This window comes from Pogona vitticeps, chromosome 4 (genome assembly GCF_051106095.1).
Source record: "Pogona vitticeps strain Pit_001003342236 chromosome 4, PviZW2.1, whole genome shotgun sequence".
NCBI lineage: Eukaryota > Metazoa > Chordata > Lepidosauria > Squamata > Agamidae > Pogona > Pogona vitticeps.
In genome coordinates, this window is record NC_135786.1 from 20,520,683 (window position 1) to 20,541,762 (window position 21,080).

A 21,080-nucleotide genomic window follows, 5' to 3' on the forward strand; every position below is an offset into this window, starting at 1 on the left:
GTTGTGGTCCCAAACAGCACCACACTGGCATGAAAAACTGACATTGGTTTGAAGAGGGTGTGTGATGGGGGATATTGTAATGTTTCTGCCCTTACTGCTGAAAGGGCACCACTACAATTACAGTCCTGATCCTTTTGTCACCTGATGATTTATAATGTAGTGTACTTTTGATAGATCTTTCTGAGGGGACTCAGTTATATAAGAGTCTTGGTCCTATTATATTTCAATGAGAGTGTTTCAAGCTTCCCCTCCTGATGCAGGGTCCATAGTCTGAGTTCAAAGAACTCATATTAACACACCATTCTCTTCATATTCACAACAGTTTGGAGACAGTGACCAATCCTAGATCACACTGTTCCAGTTTCATAGCTGAATGGGGATTTGAATCTGTCTGTCCATAGTCCTTTACATCTGACAATCTAAACAGCGTACATTCAACTTAATATGTTCAATATAATGTTGCTTTTATACAGGAGAGGCAATTCAGACACATCCACCAAAATTTAATGTCTAGATGGAATAAAAGGGATACACAGATGTTTTGTGTCCATATGCAACATCCGTATTACTGTGTGGCTTTCTTGTGTTATCATTATGAGAAAACTCCACTCATCCAAGATATTATTTTGTAAAATAAAACGCCTCATTTTTACCTATTGTTGTCAGGGTGGCCAGTTAAAAGTTTTACAGTAGCATGGATTTTGGAACTTCTTACTGCTTGCGCATCTAGCTTTGGGATGTTTGTGCCTCACAAAGTGAAGTATTTATTAGCCTGCAGCGCCATCTAGCAAATATTCCTTTTATTGTGTTTTAAAAGACAGCCTAATCTTGGACATCACTTAAATCTGATCTGGAAATTATTCTTATTCTGCATCTGAAAGAGAATGTGTGTGTAGCTTCTACTATAGATACAATATAAAACCAGATGAGGCAGCATACGAGTAGACGGAAGTAAAAAAGTGTGGAAAGCTAATTCTAATTCACAAAAAATGGGGTTTAGCAGTATTTGTTGATGTTGTTTAGTCCTTAAGTTGTGTCTCTTTGTGACCCCATGGACCAGAGCACACCAGGCCCTCCCGTTTTCCACTGCCTCCTGGAGTTGGGTCACATTCATGTTGGTAGCTACGGTGACACTGTCCAGCCATCTCATTTCATCCTCTGTCGTCCCCTTCTCCTCTTGCCTTCTCACTTTCCCGACATCAGGGTCTTTTCCAGGGAGTCTTCTCTTCTCATGAGATGGCTAAAGTATTGGAGCCTCAGCTTCAGGATCTGTCCTTCCAGCGAGCACTCGGAGTTGATTTCTTTCAAAATGGGTAAGTTTGTTCTCTTTGCAGTCCAGGGACTCTCAAGAGTCTCCTGCAGCACTACAATTCAAAAGCATCAGTTCTTTGGCAGTCAGCTTTCTTTATGGTCCAGCTCTCACTTCCATATATGACTACTGGAAAAACCATAGCTTTGACTATGCGGACCTTTGTCAGCAAGGCAATGTCTCTGCTTTTTAAGATGCTGTCTAGGTTTGTCATTGCTTTCCTCCCAAGAAGCAGGCATCTTTTAATTTTGTGGCTGCAGTGATCATGGAGTTCAAGAAAGTAAAATCTGCCACTTTAGCTGCATAGTCTTCATATATGACACACAACCTATACATTACATAGCAGCCAGTATAATAGAGCACATATAGGAAAACAAAGGCAAAATGCATGTGTCAGAGTTGATAAGACCGAATGATGTCCGAGAAATATAATGCCAGCGACTTACAGTCAGTATTCTGATCCTCAAGCCATATTTCTTAAACTTCTCTGCTAAGTGACATTAAGGTGTAAAATTATATACCAGAGTGTTACAATTTTGAATTAATACTGAATGCATTGCTAGTACTTTCAAAACAATTTGTCATTAAATAGACTTATTAGGAAACAATGTCTTTGTGCAGCCTGCTAAACTTCACTAAAAGCACCATCATCTACCGAAGTCTCTAGCACAGCAAATAAAAACACTAAGCAGGAGAAAATAGATTAGGTTATGATTTATTAAAACTGTGGAAAACAGAGCCCATTTTTACAGTCAGGTTTCACATTTCCACATCATCCACCTCCATCTTGTACAGTTTGGTTTTTCTATTTAAAAATAAAATAGGGGCCAAATGAACGTTTTTCACATTAAAATATGCTTGTACGTTTTGGAATAATTTAGAGCTGCCAAAAGAGTCCAGAAAAAAATAGTGTGTTGTATTGTTCCGGTGTGCAATTCTCACAAACAGCCCTGTTTCATTTAGAAACAAATTGGCTCAGTAGTTAGTCAAATTCAGTTTCAGAGATCACTGAAGAGAAATAGAACAGCAAAAGCATGCAATTAAGAAAACCAATGATATCTATAACCCTGAGTACTTTTGAGCCAAGTTAGGTCGGCATTTTAAATTCAATGACCAGAAACTTATTGATGTTCCCATAAAGGTGCTTGGGTGCGTTTCCATTGTGCAATCAATCATATTGCCATGCATGTGACTGACATGTGCTCTGGCACCTTGTAATTTAGCTATGGCAAACTATGTGAACCCTATGCAAGCAACCACAGGATTCTAACCAATCTGATCAAATTTTGCTATAGCTTTGTTCTGACAGTTGTATATTCAGAGCTGCTCAGCAATCCTTATGATCACCTCCTATTTGTCAATTATAAAACACATTCTCCCTGTGTGCAGTTTCCTTACCAAGTATCACTTTTGTGCAAGATAAAATATGAAGATTGGTTGATACTCCACTGCGTGAATTCCTTGGGAGCTTCCTTACCAATTGGAATAAATTCTGAGGGTGTACAGGGCATTTTGCGTGTAATAGACAATCTCCCATCACCAACATTTGCTGGATGTCACTGGATTTCACTCAGTACCAACTATGGTTGAAAGAGCATAGCTCTAGAGTGCAATGGAGAAAGGCCATGCTGTGTGCTACACAAGATAGCAGTAATCTGGTAGTCTCCCTGACCACTATGAGAGGGTGCCTCTCATAACATTACCAGTCCCATAATGCCTTGCAGTTCCTCTGGAGCTTAGCTGCTCTTGATAATTTCCCCATCATCACAGCAACAGCATGGCTCTGCAGGAGATGCTGAATTGAGCTTACTGAAAACTCCTGTAAGCGCTTAAATTTTTTGGCACTAGTTCCCAGAATTCTGGCTGTAACAAATTCTAGGTAGGACCTGTAGTCAATAAGATATGAAAGTCTCATGTCTAATACCCAGTGTGGTGTAATAGACAGAGTGATGGACTAACACTCGGGAGACCTAGGTTTGAATCTCTGCTTAGCTGTGGAAACTTACTGGAGTAGGGGGTGGCACTGGTAAAACTGCTTCTTAAATGTCCCACTTACTTTAAAAAACGTATTAGGGTCACTGTAACTCAGATGTGATTTGACAGCACATAACAAGACAGTTATAACCAACTTGGCAGAATCAGGAGTAAAGAGTCAGATTATTGAAGAAGTTGGTTGTTGCAGACATTTACAATATACAATGGCTAAAATCTGTTACGCAGCTCTCCGTTCACAACAGAAATGATGTCATCAGCTATGGAAACTGCTGCTGATTAAAGGTTTCCTTTGGCAATTTCAGGGTGCACAGAACATAATCATGTTGTATCAGAGTTGTATCAGAAGATGAGATATTAGAAAAAGTAAAAGAGAAGAGTCACATTTTAAATCCCCCAGTGACAAAATGCTGAAAAACCTGTCTGGCAGTTTTGAATCATTCACAACTCTGAGAATGTTACAGCTGATCTGCAGTATTCAGTGTTGCCGAAAATATTGGAGAATGCATATACTTAACACATTTATATAGTTTTCCCCAGTTTAAGACTATCATCATTGCTGGTAAGAGATGTCTATATTTTCAAAAGGGAACACACAAACAGCTTGTCTTGCTTTGGAAGGGAATTTCTTTCTGAAGCATACAAAATATTTTTCAATGCTAAAAAGGTTTTTCAGTAACAATGAATTTCTAATATGCTGCTGATTCCATCAGAGAAGATTAAAAATTAAATATCAATGATCAATGCAACTCTAAAGACACATTATAGTTTTTTATTAGAAAATATTAATACTGAGGAAACTCTTGATCAATTTTGCTGGCCCACGCCATCAGTCCTCCTTTGATATCCTTAACAGATATTAAACCTAGTCCATCATGGGACAATCTCTGCAAAATTCTCACAGCCTTCTGAGAGTCATTTCCTAATTTGCAAACAACATAAACTGGGAAAGTCGTGTTGTCATTAGTCCTCTGCTTCACTTCATCTATCCTCTGGCACAGAATCTTCAAACACTCCTCATCTTTTCCTTCTAGTTTACTTAAAGGCACATTTAGGGAATGTGGCAAGCGACATATGTCCACTTCCACAGGTGGGCGGACATCTACGAGCACATGGTGGACCTGGCTGTCCAGTAACTTTTTGTACTCTTCTACAGATATTCGCTCTTCGCTAGTCAACAGATGCAAGGTCCGACACTTGTCTGTTGCCGAAGACCCACAGAAACTTTCGTAATCCTGTAGGCCTGTTACAGAAGGATGGTCACCACACACTGCACAGTCCAGATTCCTGGATCTTAGTTTGATCTGACGAAATTTTCCCTCCAGGGCATCGAAAAGCAGCATAGCCCGGTTCAAGCCTGTGCCTATCCCAGAGGCAATCTTGAGCACTTCCAGCGCCTGGAGGGAGCCCAGAATACCCGGCACGACACCCAAAACGCCACCGTCAGCACAATTTGTGACTGTCTCTGGCGGAGGGGGCTTGGGGAACAGGCAACGATAGCAGGGCCCCCCTAGGTAATTGTACACCACCAGCTGCCCCTCAAACCTCAAGGCGCTGGCAGACACCAAGGGTTTCCCCGCCAGCACACAGGCATCGTTCACCAGGTAGCGAGTGGGCACGTTGTCAGAGCAGTCCGCAACGATGTCGTAGGCCCTGACCAGCTGCAGGGCATTGCTGGGGCTCAGGCACGCCTCATAGGGCACGCACTCCACCGTGGAATTGAGTTCCCTCAGGGCTGAGGCCGCAGACTGGGCTTTGGAGCTGCCCAGGCGGCTCTCCCGGTGCAACACCTGCCTGTGGAGGTTATTCAGTTCCACCACGTCGTGATCCACCAGCCCCAGGCGACCCACGCCCGCGGCGGCTAAGTACTGGGCCAGCGGGCAGCCCAACCCTCCGCAGCCCACCACCAGGACGGAGCTACGCGCCAGCCGCAGCTGCCCTCGCACGCCCAGCTCGGGAAGCACCAGCTGTCGCGAATAGCGCTGCACTTCCAGGCGGGTCAACCCGGGGCGAAGCGGGCGCGGGCCGGGGAGCGCAGAGCTCGCTTTCGCCTCAACCTCTGCGGTCGGTCCGTCACCGGCCAGGTTCTCCTCAGGGATCGTTCCCGCCGCCGCCGCCATGACCCCCTCAGCGACCACCTTCTTCCTTCCGAGCCGAGCCACGAGGGCGACGGAAGGCCTTAATTAAAGGGATCCCGGTGGGAGGAAAGACGAGAACACCTCGCCTCTTCCGCTTCCCGCGGCGGGGCTCAGGCCCGAGCGAGAGCCCACAGGCGGGCGGCTGGCTGACACGCAGGCGTCGCGGCCTGGCTTCCGCTGCCATCATGGCGGCCTCGCCGGACAAGTACTCGGTGCTGCTGCCCACTTACAACGAGCGCGAGAACCTGCCGCTGATTGTCTGGCTGCTGGTGAGGAGTTTCGAGGAGAGGTAACTGTGTATGTGGAGAGGAGAGAGAGAGAGATGGAGAAGCGGGAAGCTTTGCCACAAAGAGCCGTTCTTTTCCCTGACGTACCTCCCCATTGGGGATTTTACGGGATCCCCAAAACGCCTCAGAATCCGTTCTATCTACTCTTCGCGGTTAGTTAAGACCGATGTAAAGACACGGCTCTCCGTTTGTGCAGCCGCTGTTGCGAGTGGCAGTTCTTTGCTTAAGAGAACGAGTTTAAAAGGGAGGGGGGTTGTAACTGATTTGGCTCACCTAGGATGCTTCGAGGACGTGGTGTAATTCATCCCTGTCAGGTGCTACAGAGTCTGCCTTCCGAAGGCAGAAGCGATGTGTGTGTTGGGCGGCTTCCCCCCTTGAGGAGTCTGAGGTCCAGACTTTTGTAGACTGTCTTTGCCTCGCGTTTTTAGGATTTACAGCACATTTATAGGCCGCTTTTCCCCAAGTAGGGCATTCACGCAGGGTGGCTCACAACAGGTAAAGCCAGAGATTTTAAAACATGACCTAAATATATTTGGGGGGAAAATGAACGTATATTAAGATTTTAAAAATCAAATTTTAAAGAACAAGTTCAAAAACATTTACAGATCTAAGTTAGAAATCAGCGTTCCTGAGACAACTGCTTAAAAGCCTGCCTGAAGCAGAAGGCCTTTTGGAAGGAGGCGAATTGGCTGTCTGAGGACAGCACAGACTTTGAAGACTATTCTTTTAGGTCATGGTGTCCTCATATAATGTTTAAATAATATAGTGATTATAGCATATTATTTAAATCAATTTTTGTATAGAGTCAAGCGCATGTGCATTGCTCTTTTCTTATCATCCTCATTGTGCAGATATTGTACATTCCTATCTGCTCTTCCCCAAAAACAGCCCATGGCATTAACTGAGGCACACCTCATTCTGAAATGATGGGGTGAATCCTTTTTCATGGCTCCTGACTTGTCAGGAGCTAGTGCTTGGATTCAGAAGAGTCAAGTTGCTAATTTTTTTGACTACTCTGCTGTGCAGACTTTAAGTATGTTGTCTCAAGCTGAGCTCTGAATAAATTGCCACCTACTTATATTAAAGCAGTGACATCTGAATTTTGTGTCAATCTGCAAGGATATTTTTGAGTGGCTGTGGTCAAGCATCTAAAAAAGGAACAATCAACTAAGTGTAGGAATTTGTGAAACTGTATTTAAGACTCATTTAATGACCAGATCACTTTATCTTTCAACAGGATTACCCTTATTAAGATTGTTTAGTGAATTCTCCCAGAAAATTTACAGTCTGAACATTTAGAAAAAAAATGAGGTGATGCAGTATGACTTTCTCAAAAACAGATGTTGTCAGAATCATTATATACATGAATATTTGTTGCTTATTTGTTTGCAGTTCACTCTAATAAGTGCGTGAGGAAAACTTTAATTTACCCACAAGTTATTCGGAGGGGATTGTTTGACCATTCAGTCACACTGCATTTTTTTCCTGGCTGGGTTTTGTCCAGCAGGCCAGCATATTAACTGTTGGGAAAAACCTCCTGAGGCCCATGAGTTCCTTAGCACACTCTGAGTCTCCCACATGCAGGTGCTCAAGGAATAAATACACACAAGCAGGTTGTTGCTCTTAAGTGCAAACCAACCCTGCACAGAACTTAAAGTAACCCAAAATGCTTCAAGATCTTCAAGTGCCCTCAGACACTGAAAAAGGCATCTTCAACCCCTTCTCACAGCTATCCAAATAAACCACAGTGTGAATAAAATTTTATTAAAAAGGAAAAATGACAAAGCATAGGACAAAAAGGTCCATTAGCTCAGCAGTGAATCTAGAAAACATCTTTTGGTAGCATAAGCAGATTTTACAGAGCTCAAGGCCTGATAAAGCAGTCCACCCAAAAAAATAAAGAACAGCTGATTCTTTACGCTATATATACAGGCATGTACAGAGTTATTCCTAGTGGTTAGCATGAACTTAAACATGAGCTTGTTTAGTCTTGGTGGTGATCCAAGATGGAGGGCGAAACAAAAATAACTAACCATCTTCCTTAAATCCCATTAGCCTGTAGTTCACTGTTGTAAAGGTCCACCAATCAGCAGGCAGCTTTTAATTGGTCTCAACTATATACCAGCCAAGACCAATTAACCACATTCCAGGTGCAACTGCTACTCATCAACAAACCTCCATGCCCCCACCCATACCAAGGTCAGGACATTCCCTCCAACTTGCTTATCTCGGGATGGTGTGCGGGTGTTATAATTCTCCCAAAACATTCATGCCTAGGCCACTCAGCAAGAGCATTTGATAGATTTTGCCAACTTGATGTTAACCCTTTGGCCACTTTGCAGATGTTGCTAACTTGGTGTTGACTCCATAAACAACAATTCTCTCACAAAGAGTGTATTTGTATAATATGATATGTTTGTGTGTATATACATATCTACATAGAGAAAGAGAATTACAAGTTTGATAAGAGTGTGGAAATCTTGATTTTGGCAAGTCATTCTGTGGGGCTTCACATAATAGTCTTGTGGCTAAGCTAGTAAAATGGTGGCTAGACAAAGCCATTTAACAGGTTGATAGACCCTGCCCAAAGAGTGCTCACAGATTGTTTCTTGTCATTGTGACTAGTGAGGTGCTGTAGCATAGAAAATAAATAATTTGCTAAATTCGCTAAAATCAAACCAAAGCTATAGAAAAGCAGTGACTGTGTGTAACATAATACAATTAAAAGTTCTGAAATCTTTTACTAAGTTTGAAACAGAGTGCAAAATACAAGAAAAATCAGCAATACTAGCTTGATTCATGTGGAAGCTGTAGTACAGCTGGAATAGTATTATAATTCAGGAGCAAGCCATACAGTAGAAGTATATCTCAACTCTCATTAAATGTGAAATACTTAGGGTCTAGGGTTGCATCTAACAAATGAAAGTATTACAAATAGAGATGGGGATATTTGTATATGAATACAAATATTTCCGGACAGGTGGAAATAACAAGGGTCTGTCCACTCACAATTTCGCCGCTGCTGCCAACTCCATGGTGCCTTCCTATCGCTCTGTTGCCTGCAATCGATTACTCAGTCCTGGCAGGAGGCAGGGTGACAAGCCTGTCTGCTAAGTCAGAGAGTGGCTAATCCATTGTGGAGAACAGCGTGATAGGAAGCCTCCGCGGAGCCGGTGGCAGCAGTGAAAGCGTGAGTGGACAGTCCAGCCCCATGCAGCCAAACCCTCATTATTTCCACCTGTGTGTGGGTATTCGTATACAAATACCCCATCTCTAATTACAAAGCATCATGGAGAGAACTATCCATTCCATGCTGCTATAAAAACAGGAATTTGTGGCATGGAGTATTTTCAAATCTTGGGGCTAGATGTTAACATGATTGTTGGAGAGTAAGCAGATAGTCAATCTTAAAAATGAACTGTGAAGCAATTCGGTTCTGTTTTGAGATGCAAGTGAATTGTGATAGTATTACTGATAGCATTTAATAATGAATACTCACTGATATTTCTTCTCTCTCAATATCTCTTGAAATTTTGGAGTTTTTGGAATTGGATTTAAAAGTTAATTATCCTTTCAGCGGAAACGAGTTTGAAATCATAATCATAGATGACGGAAGCCCAGATGGTACTCAGGAAATTGCACAGCAACTGATAAAGATTTATGGATCAGATAAAATTGTGAGTCATTTGTTTATTAGTTTTGTCTTAGCTGCTAAGGAGCATTTTCCTGGGGGAACCTGCTTTGGGAAGTCGGACATCCCAAATCCAATCTTTGCCAAATTTGAGGGGCTGGGGAGGAGAATTAGCTGAAGATTTGCTGTGAATTTTGCATCTCTAACTCATGCGGGGGCCATTCTACCACTCCTGGAAGCCCTGAATTGTACAAACCACAAAGCATCTGAATTGCCAACACCAATAATAGTTTGGCATTTTTTTCATTATGGACAGGTATGTTTCTCTGAAATGCCTTGAAACTAACCACAGAATAACCTGATTCATGGGGTTCTTTGTTTCATGGTTCATTTTGTGCCATTCTCTAAACTCGATGCTCATTGAAAATACATGATCTGTGACTATAGCTATTTTAATACAGTACATCTAGTACTCATTTGTTTTACTGGTATTTTACAGCTCTTAAGACCCAGAGCAAAGAAACTTGGATTGGGTAAGTAGTCATTAATCTATTATTAACATTTATACCTTGACCTTTAAGTACATTCTCAAATGGCTTACTTGTTAAATATCATAAGCTTAATTACAAGTTTAACTGTGTTTTTACTTGCTTTTATTTTGGACATATTTTGGGGAAAGAAAAATTTAATAGTTTTATGCCTTTGAGACAACAAATCAGATTTGTTTTTCATTAGTCTATTATATCTGTCTGTCAATAATTTTGTCTTAGAAAAAATTATCTGCTCTTAGAAAATGGTGAATGTGTTCTGATAAATTTGCAGATGTTTAGATAAAGAAGAGGAGCAGATCAGTCTTGAAGGCTTTTCTGTGCAAAGTAATTCCTGTACAATGAGAAAGTTATTCAATTGCAATTGTTTATTTTTAGGATAGTTAATGCATGTTGTATAAGAACTATACTATAGATATTGCAGGAGGACTCTGTGGAGAAGCACCAACATATATAAGGCCTGCTGTGCGTACCCCAGCCAAGACAGAAAGTATATGTGGTGGTGGGTGCTTGCTTTTTGATGTGATTTTTCCCATCTTTCTTCCACATGTGTAACTCAAGACAGCTTACAGTCAAAAAGTGCAAATACAAAGTATGGATAAAAGCATTACAAACAAATTTATTTAAGCACACTCGTAAAAGAAAGAAATAGCCACAAATGGTTAGTTGCTAAAAGCCTGTCTGAATGATGGGGTCAATGTGTGCTGATGGAAAGACAACAAGGAGGCAACCTGTAATTGGGCTCACTCATCCAATTGCAGATCCTCATCTCAGCACAGAGAGAATCCTGTAGATGCCTATAGCTATGGGCAGCCCTCCCAGGGACCATAAGGTTATAATTTAAATGAAATAAAATTATATGAAATAATATTTTAAAGAAGTTTACAATGTATAATTTTTGTTAGGAATGAAAGTACTCAATAAGGGTGGAGGTTATCTGGATGTTGCTTTAATAATGATCCATTGGAAAGTTTTTTTTTTAATTTGCTCTTTAGGCATAGTATTTAAAAAAAAAGCTTAAATCTTTTGTTTCTTTGTAATGCAGGTCATCAGCAATTTCATACTGATGATTACTTGTATTGAGAACAAAATTTGACTGTTTCATAGAAAATAGGCACCAAAGAACATTGGAGAGTGGTACCTTTTGAAATAGGGGAATAAAACCTTCTCAAATCTGATTTCAACAATTATTATAGTAGGCACAGTCCTGTATCAAATTAAACAGGGAACTGTGGAGTTGGAATTAAAAAATAAAGACATTTACTGTAGATCCATTTATATCTGTAATCATGAATGTGGGTGAGATACTTCTTTTTCTTTTCTTTTTTTCTTACATCAGGGACTGCTTACATTCATGGAATGAAACATGCCACAGGAAATTTCATCATTATTATGGATGCAGACCTCTCACACCACGTAAGTTTGTCCTTTGTGCATATTTGTGTGTTTCTTGAAGTTCATTTTGTCTGGCTAGCACTGAATTTTCCTTTTTCTCTCACCTTTCTTGTATTTCAGCCAAAATTCATCCCAAAGTTTATCAGGTAGGTAGTAATTCTAATATTTGAAATCATTCTGCGGCTGCCTTTGTATTCTGCCTTTATTTATATTTGATAGACTAGGCATAGGCTACATGTTGAACAACAGAACTAAGTTCCTCTCTTATGTTGAAATCCTCTTATGTAGTTATGCTGGTTTGATGGAAATGGTGTAATTTTTGGAAGTGAATTGCTCCAAGTTAAGAAATCTCCATGTGTGTGTTTAGTCGTTTAGTCGTGTCCGACTCTTCGTGACCCCATGGACCAGAGCACGCCAGGCCCTCCTGTCTTCTACTGCCTCCCGGAGTTGTGTCAGGTTCATGTTGGTTGCTTCGCAGACACTGTCCAGCCATCTCATCCTCGGTCGTCCCCTTCTCCTCTTGCCATCACACTTTCCCAACATCAGGGTCTTTTCCAGGGAGTCTTTTCTTCTCATTAGATGGCCAAAGTACTGGAGCTTCAGCTTCAGGATCTGTCCTTCCAGTGAGCACTCAGGGTTGATTTCCTTTAGAACTGATAGGTTTGTTCTCCTTGCAGTCCAAGGGATTCTCAAGAGCCTCCTCCAGCACCACAATTCAAAGGCATCAATTCTTCGGTGGTCTGCTTTCTTTATGGTCCAGCTCTCACTTCCATACATCACGACAGGAAAAACCATAGCTTTGACTATTCGGACTTTTGTTGGCAAGGTGATGTCTCTGCTTTTCAAGATGCTGTCCAGATTTGTCATCGCTTTCCTCCCAAGAAGAAGGCGCCTTTTAATTTCAGGGCTGCTGTCTCCATCTGCAGTGATCATGGAGCCCAGGAAGATAAAATTTGACACTGCCTCCATATCTTCCCCTTCTATTTCCCAGGAGGTGATGGGACCAGTGGCCATGATCTTAGTTTTTTTGATGTTGAGTTTCAGACCGTTTTTTGCACTCTCCTCTTTCACTCTCATTACAAGGTTCTTTAATTCCTCCTCACTTTCTGCCATCAGAGTGGTATCATCTGCATATCGGAGGTTGTTGATATTTCTTCCGGCAATCTTAATTCCGGCTTGGGTTTCTTCCAGTCCAGCCTTCCGCATGATGTATTCTGCATATAAGTTAAATAAGCTGGGGGACAATATACAGCCTTGCCGTACTCCTTTCCCAATTTTGAACCACTCAGTTGTTCCATGACCAGTTCTAACTGTTGCTTCCTGTCCCACATATAGGTTTCTCAGGAGACAGATAAAGTGGTCAGGCACTCCCATTTCTTTAAGAACTTGCCATAGTTTGCTGTGGTCCACACAGTCAAAGGCTTTCGCATAGTCAATGAAGCAGAAGTAGATATTTTTCTGGAACTCTCTGGCTTTCTCCATAATCCAGCGCAAGTTAGCAATTTGGTCTCGAGTTCCTCTGCCTCTTCGGAATCCAGCTTGTACTTCTGGGAGTTCTCGGTCCACATACTGCTGAAGCCTACCTTGAAGGATTTTGAGCATAACCTTGCTAGCATGTGAAATGAGTGCAATTGTACGGTAGTTGGAGCATTCTTTGGCACTGCCTTTCTTTGGGATTGGGATGTAGACTGATCTTTTCCAATCCTCTGGCCACTGTTGAGTTTTCCAAACTTGCTGGCATATTGAATGTAGCACCTTAACAGCATCATCTTTCAAGATTTTAAATAGTTCAACTGGAATGCCATCACCTCCACTGGCCTTGTTGTTAGGCAGGCTTTCTAAGGCCCACTTGACTTCGCTCTCCAGGATGTCTGGCTCAAGGTCAGCAACTACATTGTCTGGGTTGTCCGGGATATCCACATCTTTCTGATATAATTCCTCTGTGTATTCTTGCCACCTCTTCTTGACGTCTTCTGCTTCTGTTAGGTCCCTCCCATTTTTGTCTTTTATCATGTTCATCTTTGCGCAAAATGTTCCTCTAATATGTCCAATTTTCCTAAACAGATCTCTGGTCTTTCCTTTTCTGTTATCTTCCTCTATTTCTTTGCATTGTTCATTTAAGAAGGCCCTCTTGTCTCTCCTTGCTATTCTTTGGAAGTCTGAATTCAAGTTTCTGTAACTTTCCCTATCTCCCTTGCATTTTGCTTCCCTTCTCTTCTCTGCTATTTCTAAGGCCTCGTTGGACAGCCACTTTGCTTTCTTGCATTTCCTTTTCTTTGGGATGGTTTTCATTGCTGCCTCCTGGACAATGTTACGAGCCTCTATCCAAAGTTCTTCAGGCACTCTGTCCACCAAATCTAGTTCCTTAAATCTGTTCTTTACTTCCACTGTGTATTCATAAGGGATTTGGTTTAGATTATACCTGAGTGGCCCAGTGGTTTTTCCTAATCTCTTCAGTCTAAGCTTGAATTTTGCTATGAGAAGCTGATGATCAGAGCCGCAGTCAGCTCCAGGTCTTGTTTTTGCTGACTGTATAGAGCTTCTCCATCTTTGGCTGCAGAGAATATAATCAATCTGATTTCGATATTGCCCATCTGGTGATTTCCATGTATAGAGTCGCCTCTTGTGTTGTTGGAAAAGAGTGTTTGTGATGACCAGCTTATTCTCTTGACAAAACTCTATTAGCCTTTGTCCTGCTTCGTTCTGAACTCCAAGGCCAAACTTCCCTGTTGTTCCTTTTATCTCTTGGCTCCCTACTTTAGCATTCCAGTCCCCTAGAATGAGAAGAACATCTTTCTTTGGTGTCAGTTCTAGAAGGTGTTGTAAATCTTCATAGAATTGTTCAATTTCAGTTTCCTCAGCAATGCTGGTTGGTGCATAAACTGTATTTCGTGATGAATTGTGTGACTTGGCGTGCAACAAATATCTCTGGAGATTTCCTAGCTTTGGGCAACTCGCTTCCAAAAGTTACGCTTTCTGTGTAACTATGTTAGATTTTGGCGATTGTCTGCACCAGCACCAACTGGCTAATGTTATCTAGGATTCCTGCTTAATGAGGATGTATAAGCCCCTCAAACTATTTAATAGAGGAGCCATATTTAGTGGAGGGCAGAACTCTTCTCCTTCTTAGTAGTCAGTTGTGTGAACTTGTGCAAGGGGATAATCACTATCCGTTGTGCAAGTGAAAGTTTTGTTATGCTACAGATAGCAATCAAGTAGGATCTCTGAGACAGAGCATTACTCACTACTGGCTCTGAAGAGGACTGGCCAGAGCAATTAAACCTTGGTGTAGCAGACAAAATATAAATGTGTGTTTGTGCATCCATATATTTATAGGAAAAGTGGGCCGCCTAAGCCCAGTTCATGATCATTATTAAGGAGAAGACAGTCCTGTGCCTGTTTAATAAAACCATTAAAATAAGCTCATGGTATGGTTAATCCTAGTGCTCAAGATTCAGTGAGTCTACTCTAGTTGGGACTGGCAAATGGATTTAAGCCAGTGTCATCTGCAAGCAGAACACACTGATGTTCTTTGTAATTGTTTCTGTTTAAGCTTTTAGTACATAGTTAACATTCAGCCACAGGAAAGATTCTTTATTTTTTGTGTGTGAAAACTCTGATATTTTGGCTTGTTGTCCATTACATAGAAAGCCTCAAATAATGGCTTTATTCCCTAACTGCTGAGCATATGTAGAAGCACAGTATAATGTAAACTTTTTTTAGCCAGTTGATACCTTTTCTTTGTTTAAAAAAATTTTATAGTCAGTCTGTCCACCTTTCTCTGGATTGTAAATGTATCTAGTTATATTCACTTTGGATTCATTATTGAAGATTAGCCTTAATTTTCAAAGAAATAGCTATGTTAGTCTGTTGAAGCAAAATCAATAAACAGTCCAGAAGCATATATACAGACTTAACACATTTATTATGCCATGTATTTTTGTTGGCTGTACTTGATTGTTTTTTCCTTTCTTGCACAATGTTTATTTCTGTAGAACACAGAAAGAAAGTAACTTTGATATTGTGTCTGGAACACGATATAAAGGAAATGGAGGTGTACATGGGTGGGATTTGAAACGAAAATTGATCAGGTAAGTAGATTTATCCATGATACTACCCTACCAGCTATGACCTTGTTTTTCAGAGTGTGCAGTTTCAACATTTTGTTTTCCAAATATTGTGAAATCTTGGAGAATTAACAGTAGCAACCAATATGGGTAGATATAGGATGTGAACTCTGGAATAGGAAAATCCTTCATTTGGTATCTTCTGTACACCTTCTATTCTAAATATTAAGGTTTATTAATTTCCAGAATTTTAGAAATATGTAGTATCTTATGTGACAGTTTGTTGTACATTTCTTTAAATCAGAAGTTCCATTCTTTATAGACTGTCAAATTCAGATTCTGAAGTGACTCCTGTATCTTTTAAGACCATTGTGGGAATCACATGTACTCCCCATGGCATTTCTTGCAGCTCGCTGGCCCTTGCTGAATTCCCCAGCCTCCAACAAAATGTTTTCAGCACAAAAAGTGAGAAAAATTGTTCTTGGAAGCCCGAATGGGTCCTAGGGGTAGATAACTCCCAATCCACTGAGTTTGTCTATCCATTTAAAAGATATACCAAAGAGGAAGTTCTATTTCTGTCATCACTACTGTCCTATGATGGGGAAAGGCCATCTTTCTTTTGTACTGTTCTACAGTAGTCTTTCATCTTTGCTGATGCTTAATGTGTTAATACAGTGGTTCTTAACCTGGGCGATAATGCCCCCCAGGGGGCGATTTCATTTTTCAGGGGGGCGGTAGAACGAAAACGGGCGGCGTGGGGGCGCTGGAGCAGAAGGGGGCGGTAGGGGGGCGCTGGAGCAAGCCAAACCTGTGAAGATGGCTGCAACCTTTTTACAGTGTGCATGAATATATATTTTCCTCCAATTTTAATTTAGCTTCAGACTTTTTGTCTTGAAATTTTTAGTTCCTGCATTTGTTTTTATGCCGTTTTTATATTTCTTTTTGCATCTTAAAATTCACTTGCAACTAAATCATTAAATGTTACTTTTGGGGGGCATTTCATTTTCTTGGAATTTAATTTTGTTTTCAGGGGTCATTGGATTTAAGTGTAATAAATAAATAAATAAATAAATAAATAAATAAATAAAAGATATCACCGCGGCGAGGGGGGGCGATGATAACTTCCTCAATGGCTCAAGGGGTCGTTTCTTTCAAAAAGGTTAAGAACCACTGTGTTAATATACCCTTTTCTTTCTTTTTCTTAGACCACCAATTGTAGTCAGGGAATTGATGGCCTCTTAGTTTTGTAAACTGTCTAGTGGTGTTTGATGAAATAAAAATAAGTCACAAGGAGGGACAGGACAATTTAATAACTTTTACCAAGTTGTCTTCCTGACTTGACCTATAAGAGCAAACCCTTCCGAATTGCTTTCATTTTTCACTCCAGGAGCCAAGTCTCTGGTAACATAGGTCTATGTTCTATTGAAACTTCATTAAAAGGGCTCCATTTTATTTTATTTTATTTTCAAGTTTAGATTCTAGATGCTTAACCAAGTCTTTGTATCTTCCCTGGCAGCCGAGGTGCCAACTTCCTCACTCAAGTTCTACTGCGGCCAGGTGCATCTGACTTAACAGGAAGCTTCAGGTAAGTTTGTTCTGAAATTGTGTGTAGCAATCTGACATGAAGGAGAACGGGCCAGGTTAATGATCAGTTTAAAACTGATCCAGGAAAGGTGGACCAGAGTTGTAAAACATATAGGTGAAGTTGGGTTAAACGTGCTTATTGTGTATGATCTATATGGTTGTTTTTAAAGTTTAAGTACTGAAATGCTACAAGAAGTTTTAATTTCATATATATTTGCAGGTTATATAGAAAAGAGGTTTTACAAAAATTAATGGAGAAGTGTGTTTCAAAAGGATACGTTTTCCAGATGGAAATGATAGTCCGGGCTAGACAACTGGGTTATTCCATTGGAGAGGTAGGATAAATATCTTAAATATAAAAAACCCCACTGCCTTTCACTTTTCATGTTACATTTTTGTATGTTGACTCTAAGAGACATTCGCTGGCAGAGGAAATTCTCAATTAGTGTAATTTTTAGTGTTTCTTTTTTTATGAGCCCCTCTTATTGTTAGGACCTATGCACGTGGTGAGGTATGTGGCGGCGCTGCGGGTTAAACTGCAGAAGCCTGTGCTACAAGGTTGGAAGACCATCAGTCGGAAGATCGAATCCATGTGACAGAATGAGCTCCTGTCGCTTGTCCCAGCTCCTGCCAACCTAGCAGTTCGAAAGAATGTAAAAATGTGAATAGATAAATACGTACCACCATGGTGGGAAGGTAGTGGTGTTCCGTGTCTCCACGTCACCATGGAAACTGTCAACGGACAAACGCTGGCTCTACAGCTTGGAAATGGGGATGAGCACCACCCCCTAGAGTCGGACACGACTGGACTAAATGTCAAGGGGAACTTTTACCTATGCACTAAGATCTCAGTTGCTTATAATTTATAAAACAGCCTAGAACTAATTGGTTTCATGTTGTGTCAAAAATGGCATGGGCTATGAAGTGGGATGAAGAGCTTGACTTTCAGTAGCTTATAAATGTGAGCTGGTAATGACCGCTGTTAAAAAGTTAGTATTTAATCTGCACTTCTTTGATGAATCTCTCAAGTCTGAGGTGAGACAACTACCCATGTGAATTTTTTGTGTTCATAAAAATCACTGTATGAAATTGAGCCAACAACATAGTGTAAACTATGTCACAATCCTAAGTCACTAGATCAAGAGAGCTACATAGCCTATGATCTATCTGAGTAAAGTCTGGCAACAATTCCGACTTTAGTGATTGACTTTTTTGCTCTTCATGTGTGGATATTATGATGTGCCATCAAGCCACTTCTGGCTTATGGTGACCGTATGAATGAGTGACCTCCAAAATGTCCTGTCATGAACAGTTCTCTTTAGCGCTTGCAAACTCAGTTCATGTTCTAGGGATGAAAGAAAATCCTGATCACATCATGGTATGTGAAAAGCCTTAATTATCGAAGGCTTTGTACTGTACTCGCAGTACTGGAACAGGTTCCTAATTTTAACAGTCAGTAGTTGAATTTAACAAGCCTTAAACAGCAGCAACAGGTATACAGGCACAATGCCCATTTGAATTCTTGGTGCCTGGTTCTGAAGTTTGATGCTCCAACTCCCTTACTAGAGATGGGCATGAACCAAAAAACAAACCAGGAAGTTCATTAAAAAATCCGTTTCATTGGTTTGGATCAATTTGGGTTTGTCAAAACTGGCAAATCAAATCAACAAATTTTAAAAACAAGTTTTGTTTCAGTGGTTCGGTTTTGCCCATTTTTTTGCCCCCTTACCCCCACAACCTTGTTCCCTAATCCCTGCTGCCTCCTCCCTCCTTGTCCCAGTGGTGACAGTGTGGCCTTCCAGGAGCCAGGTGCTGTCCTGATCATCTGGGACCCTGTTGCATGTGCATGTGCAAAGATAGCTGGACTGGTGCACGGAAGCCAGGCAACTGAAAGGTGTGCCATTCTCGGAGACAGCAGGCCCAGTTCCTGGAAGGGAAGCTGGGCTGCTGTCTATAAAGTAGCAAATGCAATGTTTCCTCTAAGCAGCATAGTCACACAGAGATGAATTAGGGCTGCCCATTTGCTTCCAGTTGCAGCTGGAAGGAGCAGGGTTTTGCCCCGCGCTCTTGAAAATTAGAAGGAACATTGGGCAGAGGAGGAAGAGGAGAAGGAGGCAGCCAAGGTGGGGAGGCAATGCAGGCAATGGGAAGGGGACAGAGGAGGTGGGGTTTTTAGTTACCCCTCTGCTCCAAGTACGAATCTTTTTAGAAAATGAAGCGAATCATGATTCTTTTTTTTTTTAAGTTTGGAAAGTTTGTGGTTTGTGGGTGGATAGCCATGAACCACCAAGAACCAGCATTTTTCTTAGTTGTGCCTATCTCTATCCCTTACATATTCTGTCATTTATTACTTCCCATGAAAGCACATTGTCTATTGGGTAGACATGGAGATGAATTTAAAAAAATGAATCGCTATATTCGTTAAAAATTGCTGATTCGTTAAATATTTGTCCCTTCATATTTGTCAGTTCCAGAGACCCCAACGAATACAAGGGCTTAAATATTTGTCCATTTTATTCATTTCCTATACGAAGAGAGGGGGAGTGTCCATGGCCATCTCGCTCTGCCTATGGGCATGCCAATCAGCTGATTGGCAGACCCATGGGCAGCCAGCCAAGCCCTCAGCCACCCACCTCAACAGCCTGTCCTTCTTCCCCTTCCTCTATCTACCTTAGCTGTTGCTGCCATCTGCCACCAACATCCATCACCACCCGCTGCAGTGGCCTCCGTATCCATCACCAGCTGTAAGGGACACCGGCTGTGGCTACTCTTAGGCAGGGAAGCTGCAGCCACCATCTTTGCAAAGGACAGCCCAGATTCCCTTAAGGCAGAGCATGGCGGCGGAGGCCACCGTAGCGCGTGGCGATGAATTGTGTCTGCAAAGGCAACTGTGGTGCAGGCTGCCATGGACAACAGCGGCTGCAGTGGTGCAGATTGTGGGCACAGATGATGGCAGCTAAGGTAGGGAGGCGCCAACGGGGAGGAGGCAGGGTTAGCTTTTTTAAAACACAACCTCAGACTGTCAAAAAAAAATCCAACAAACCGATTCGTGATTCATCGGTTCATGGGGAGGAAATTCATGGTTTCTGGTTTGTCAAATTTGACAGACCACGAACCAGGACAAACCAGCATTTTAGCAATTTGACCCCATTTCTACTTCTGGGCATGATGCTAGGTTAATATTAAATTTTAGATGAAGTACGTTTCTTTTTTATTGTTTCATGAAGCTTTTATAATTGAAATGATTTTGTGATCTGTTTGCTTCTATAGGTTCCTATATCATTTGTGGACCGAGTCTACGGAGAATCCAAATTAGGAGGCAATGAAATAGTTTCCTTTCTAAAAGGACTTTTGACTTTGTTTGCAACTACATAATTATATTCTTCCCTGCATTCCATATATATTTACATTGGACTGAAGAGTTTATTTTTCTTGATTCTTGCTGAGATTCCTTGTGGCAATTAACAGAATACTATTGCCAATATCTAATTGGAAAAAAGAATAGGGGCAGTACAAATAAAAAATATCAGTATGTGTTCTTTATTAACCAAAAATAATTGCTATTTTCTTTTCTATTAATAAATTCAGACCTTAAGTTAGATGGTGCTACTTTTTCTGTGCAGTGTTAGGGAGGGGGAATAATAACCTCCTAGAATGGGTATTTTTGGAGATTTTTCTTATTTATAGATTGAAATACTGTTGCTTAGCATAATAAATCACACTTGAGTTGAGCCATTGACTCATTGGAGATCTCGTGAGCTAACTCCTCTGTAAATTCTGTTGATTCAAATAGGACTACTCTAGTTGGAATTTACTTTAGTAAGTTGCAACTAGAGTTGGCCCATTTGAATCAGTAGAGCAAATGGAGGAATTGACTCATGACACCCTCACAGATTCAATGGGTCTACTCTGATGTGATTTAAGTACACTAAGCAACAGATTTCAAGAATAGAAAGATACATCAACAAGCTGCTTGGGCTGATGAGAAATATAATTCATTTCCCCACAAAGCATTTAAAACAGTCCTGATGAAGTCATTTGATGTGTTTTCTGTCCTTATCTGTAATGCTAATCATAAAAGGTGGTGATGGAATGCGATGCATTGACTGATCCAACTAGTGCAACAGTA

General features: G+C 41.2%; 2 protein-coding genes across 4 annotated transcripts; one reads left to right on the forward strand and one right to left on the reverse strand.

Moving 5' to 3' along the window:
• Window positions 1-2,008: 2,008 nt before the first annotated feature.
• On the reverse strand, window positions 2,009-5,554 carry MOCS3 (molybdenum cofactor synthesis 3). The gene has a single exon (XM_020779509.3). The coding sequence runs from the start codon at window positions 5,419-5,421 to the stop codon at window positions 4,087-4,089; it is 1,335 nt and encodes a 444-aa protein (XP_020635168.3). The 5' UTR covers window positions 5,422-5,554; the 3' UTR covers window positions 2,009-4,086.
• Window positions 5,502-20,550, forward strand: DPM1 (dolichyl-phosphate mannosyltransferase subunit 1, catalytic). Of its 3 annotated transcripts, none has more exons than XM_020779511.3 (9): window positions 5,502-5,728; window positions 9,304-9,403; window positions 9,857-9,890; window positions 11,245-11,321; window positions 11,421-11,446; window positions 15,296-15,391; window positions 16,884-16,952; window positions 17,172-17,286; window positions 20,222-20,550. In XM_020779511.3, the coding sequence occupies exons 1-9, from the start codon at window positions 5,625-5,627 to the stop codon at window positions 20,324-20,326; spliced, it is 726 nt and encodes a 241-aa protein (XP_020635170.1). In that variant the 5' UTR covers window positions 5,502-5,624; the 3' UTR covers window positions 20,327-20,550. The 3 variants fall into 3 exon arrangements, with proteins under 3 accessions (XP_020635170.1, XP_020635169.3, XP_072852943.1); XM_020779510.3 differs by having other exon boundaries at window positions 5,599-5,878; XM_072996842.2 differs by lacking the exon at window positions 5,502-5,728 and adding an exon at window positions 6,969-7,037.
• The last annotated feature ends 530 nt before the right edge of the window (window positions 20,551-21,080 follow it).

Bases quoted from the DNA above. Each gene is read 5' to 3' on its own strand.
- MOCS3 (XM_020779509.3), bottom strand. From the start codon at position 5,421: ATGGCGGCGGCGGCGGGAACGATCCCTGAGGAGAACCTGGCCGGTGAC.
- DPM1 (XM_020779510.3), top strand. From the start codon at position 5,739: ATGTGGAGAGGAGAGAGAGAGAGATGGAGAAGCGGGAAGCTTTGCCAC. The intron at 5,879-9,303 runs GTTAGTTAAGAC...TTATCCTTTCAG, and splicing joins CGTTCTATCTACTCTTCGCG to CGGAAACGAGTTTGAAATCA. The intron at 16,953-17,171 runs GTAAGTTTGTTC...ATATATTTGCAG, and splicing joins GACTTAACAGGAAGCTTCAG to GTTATATAGAAAAGAGGTTT.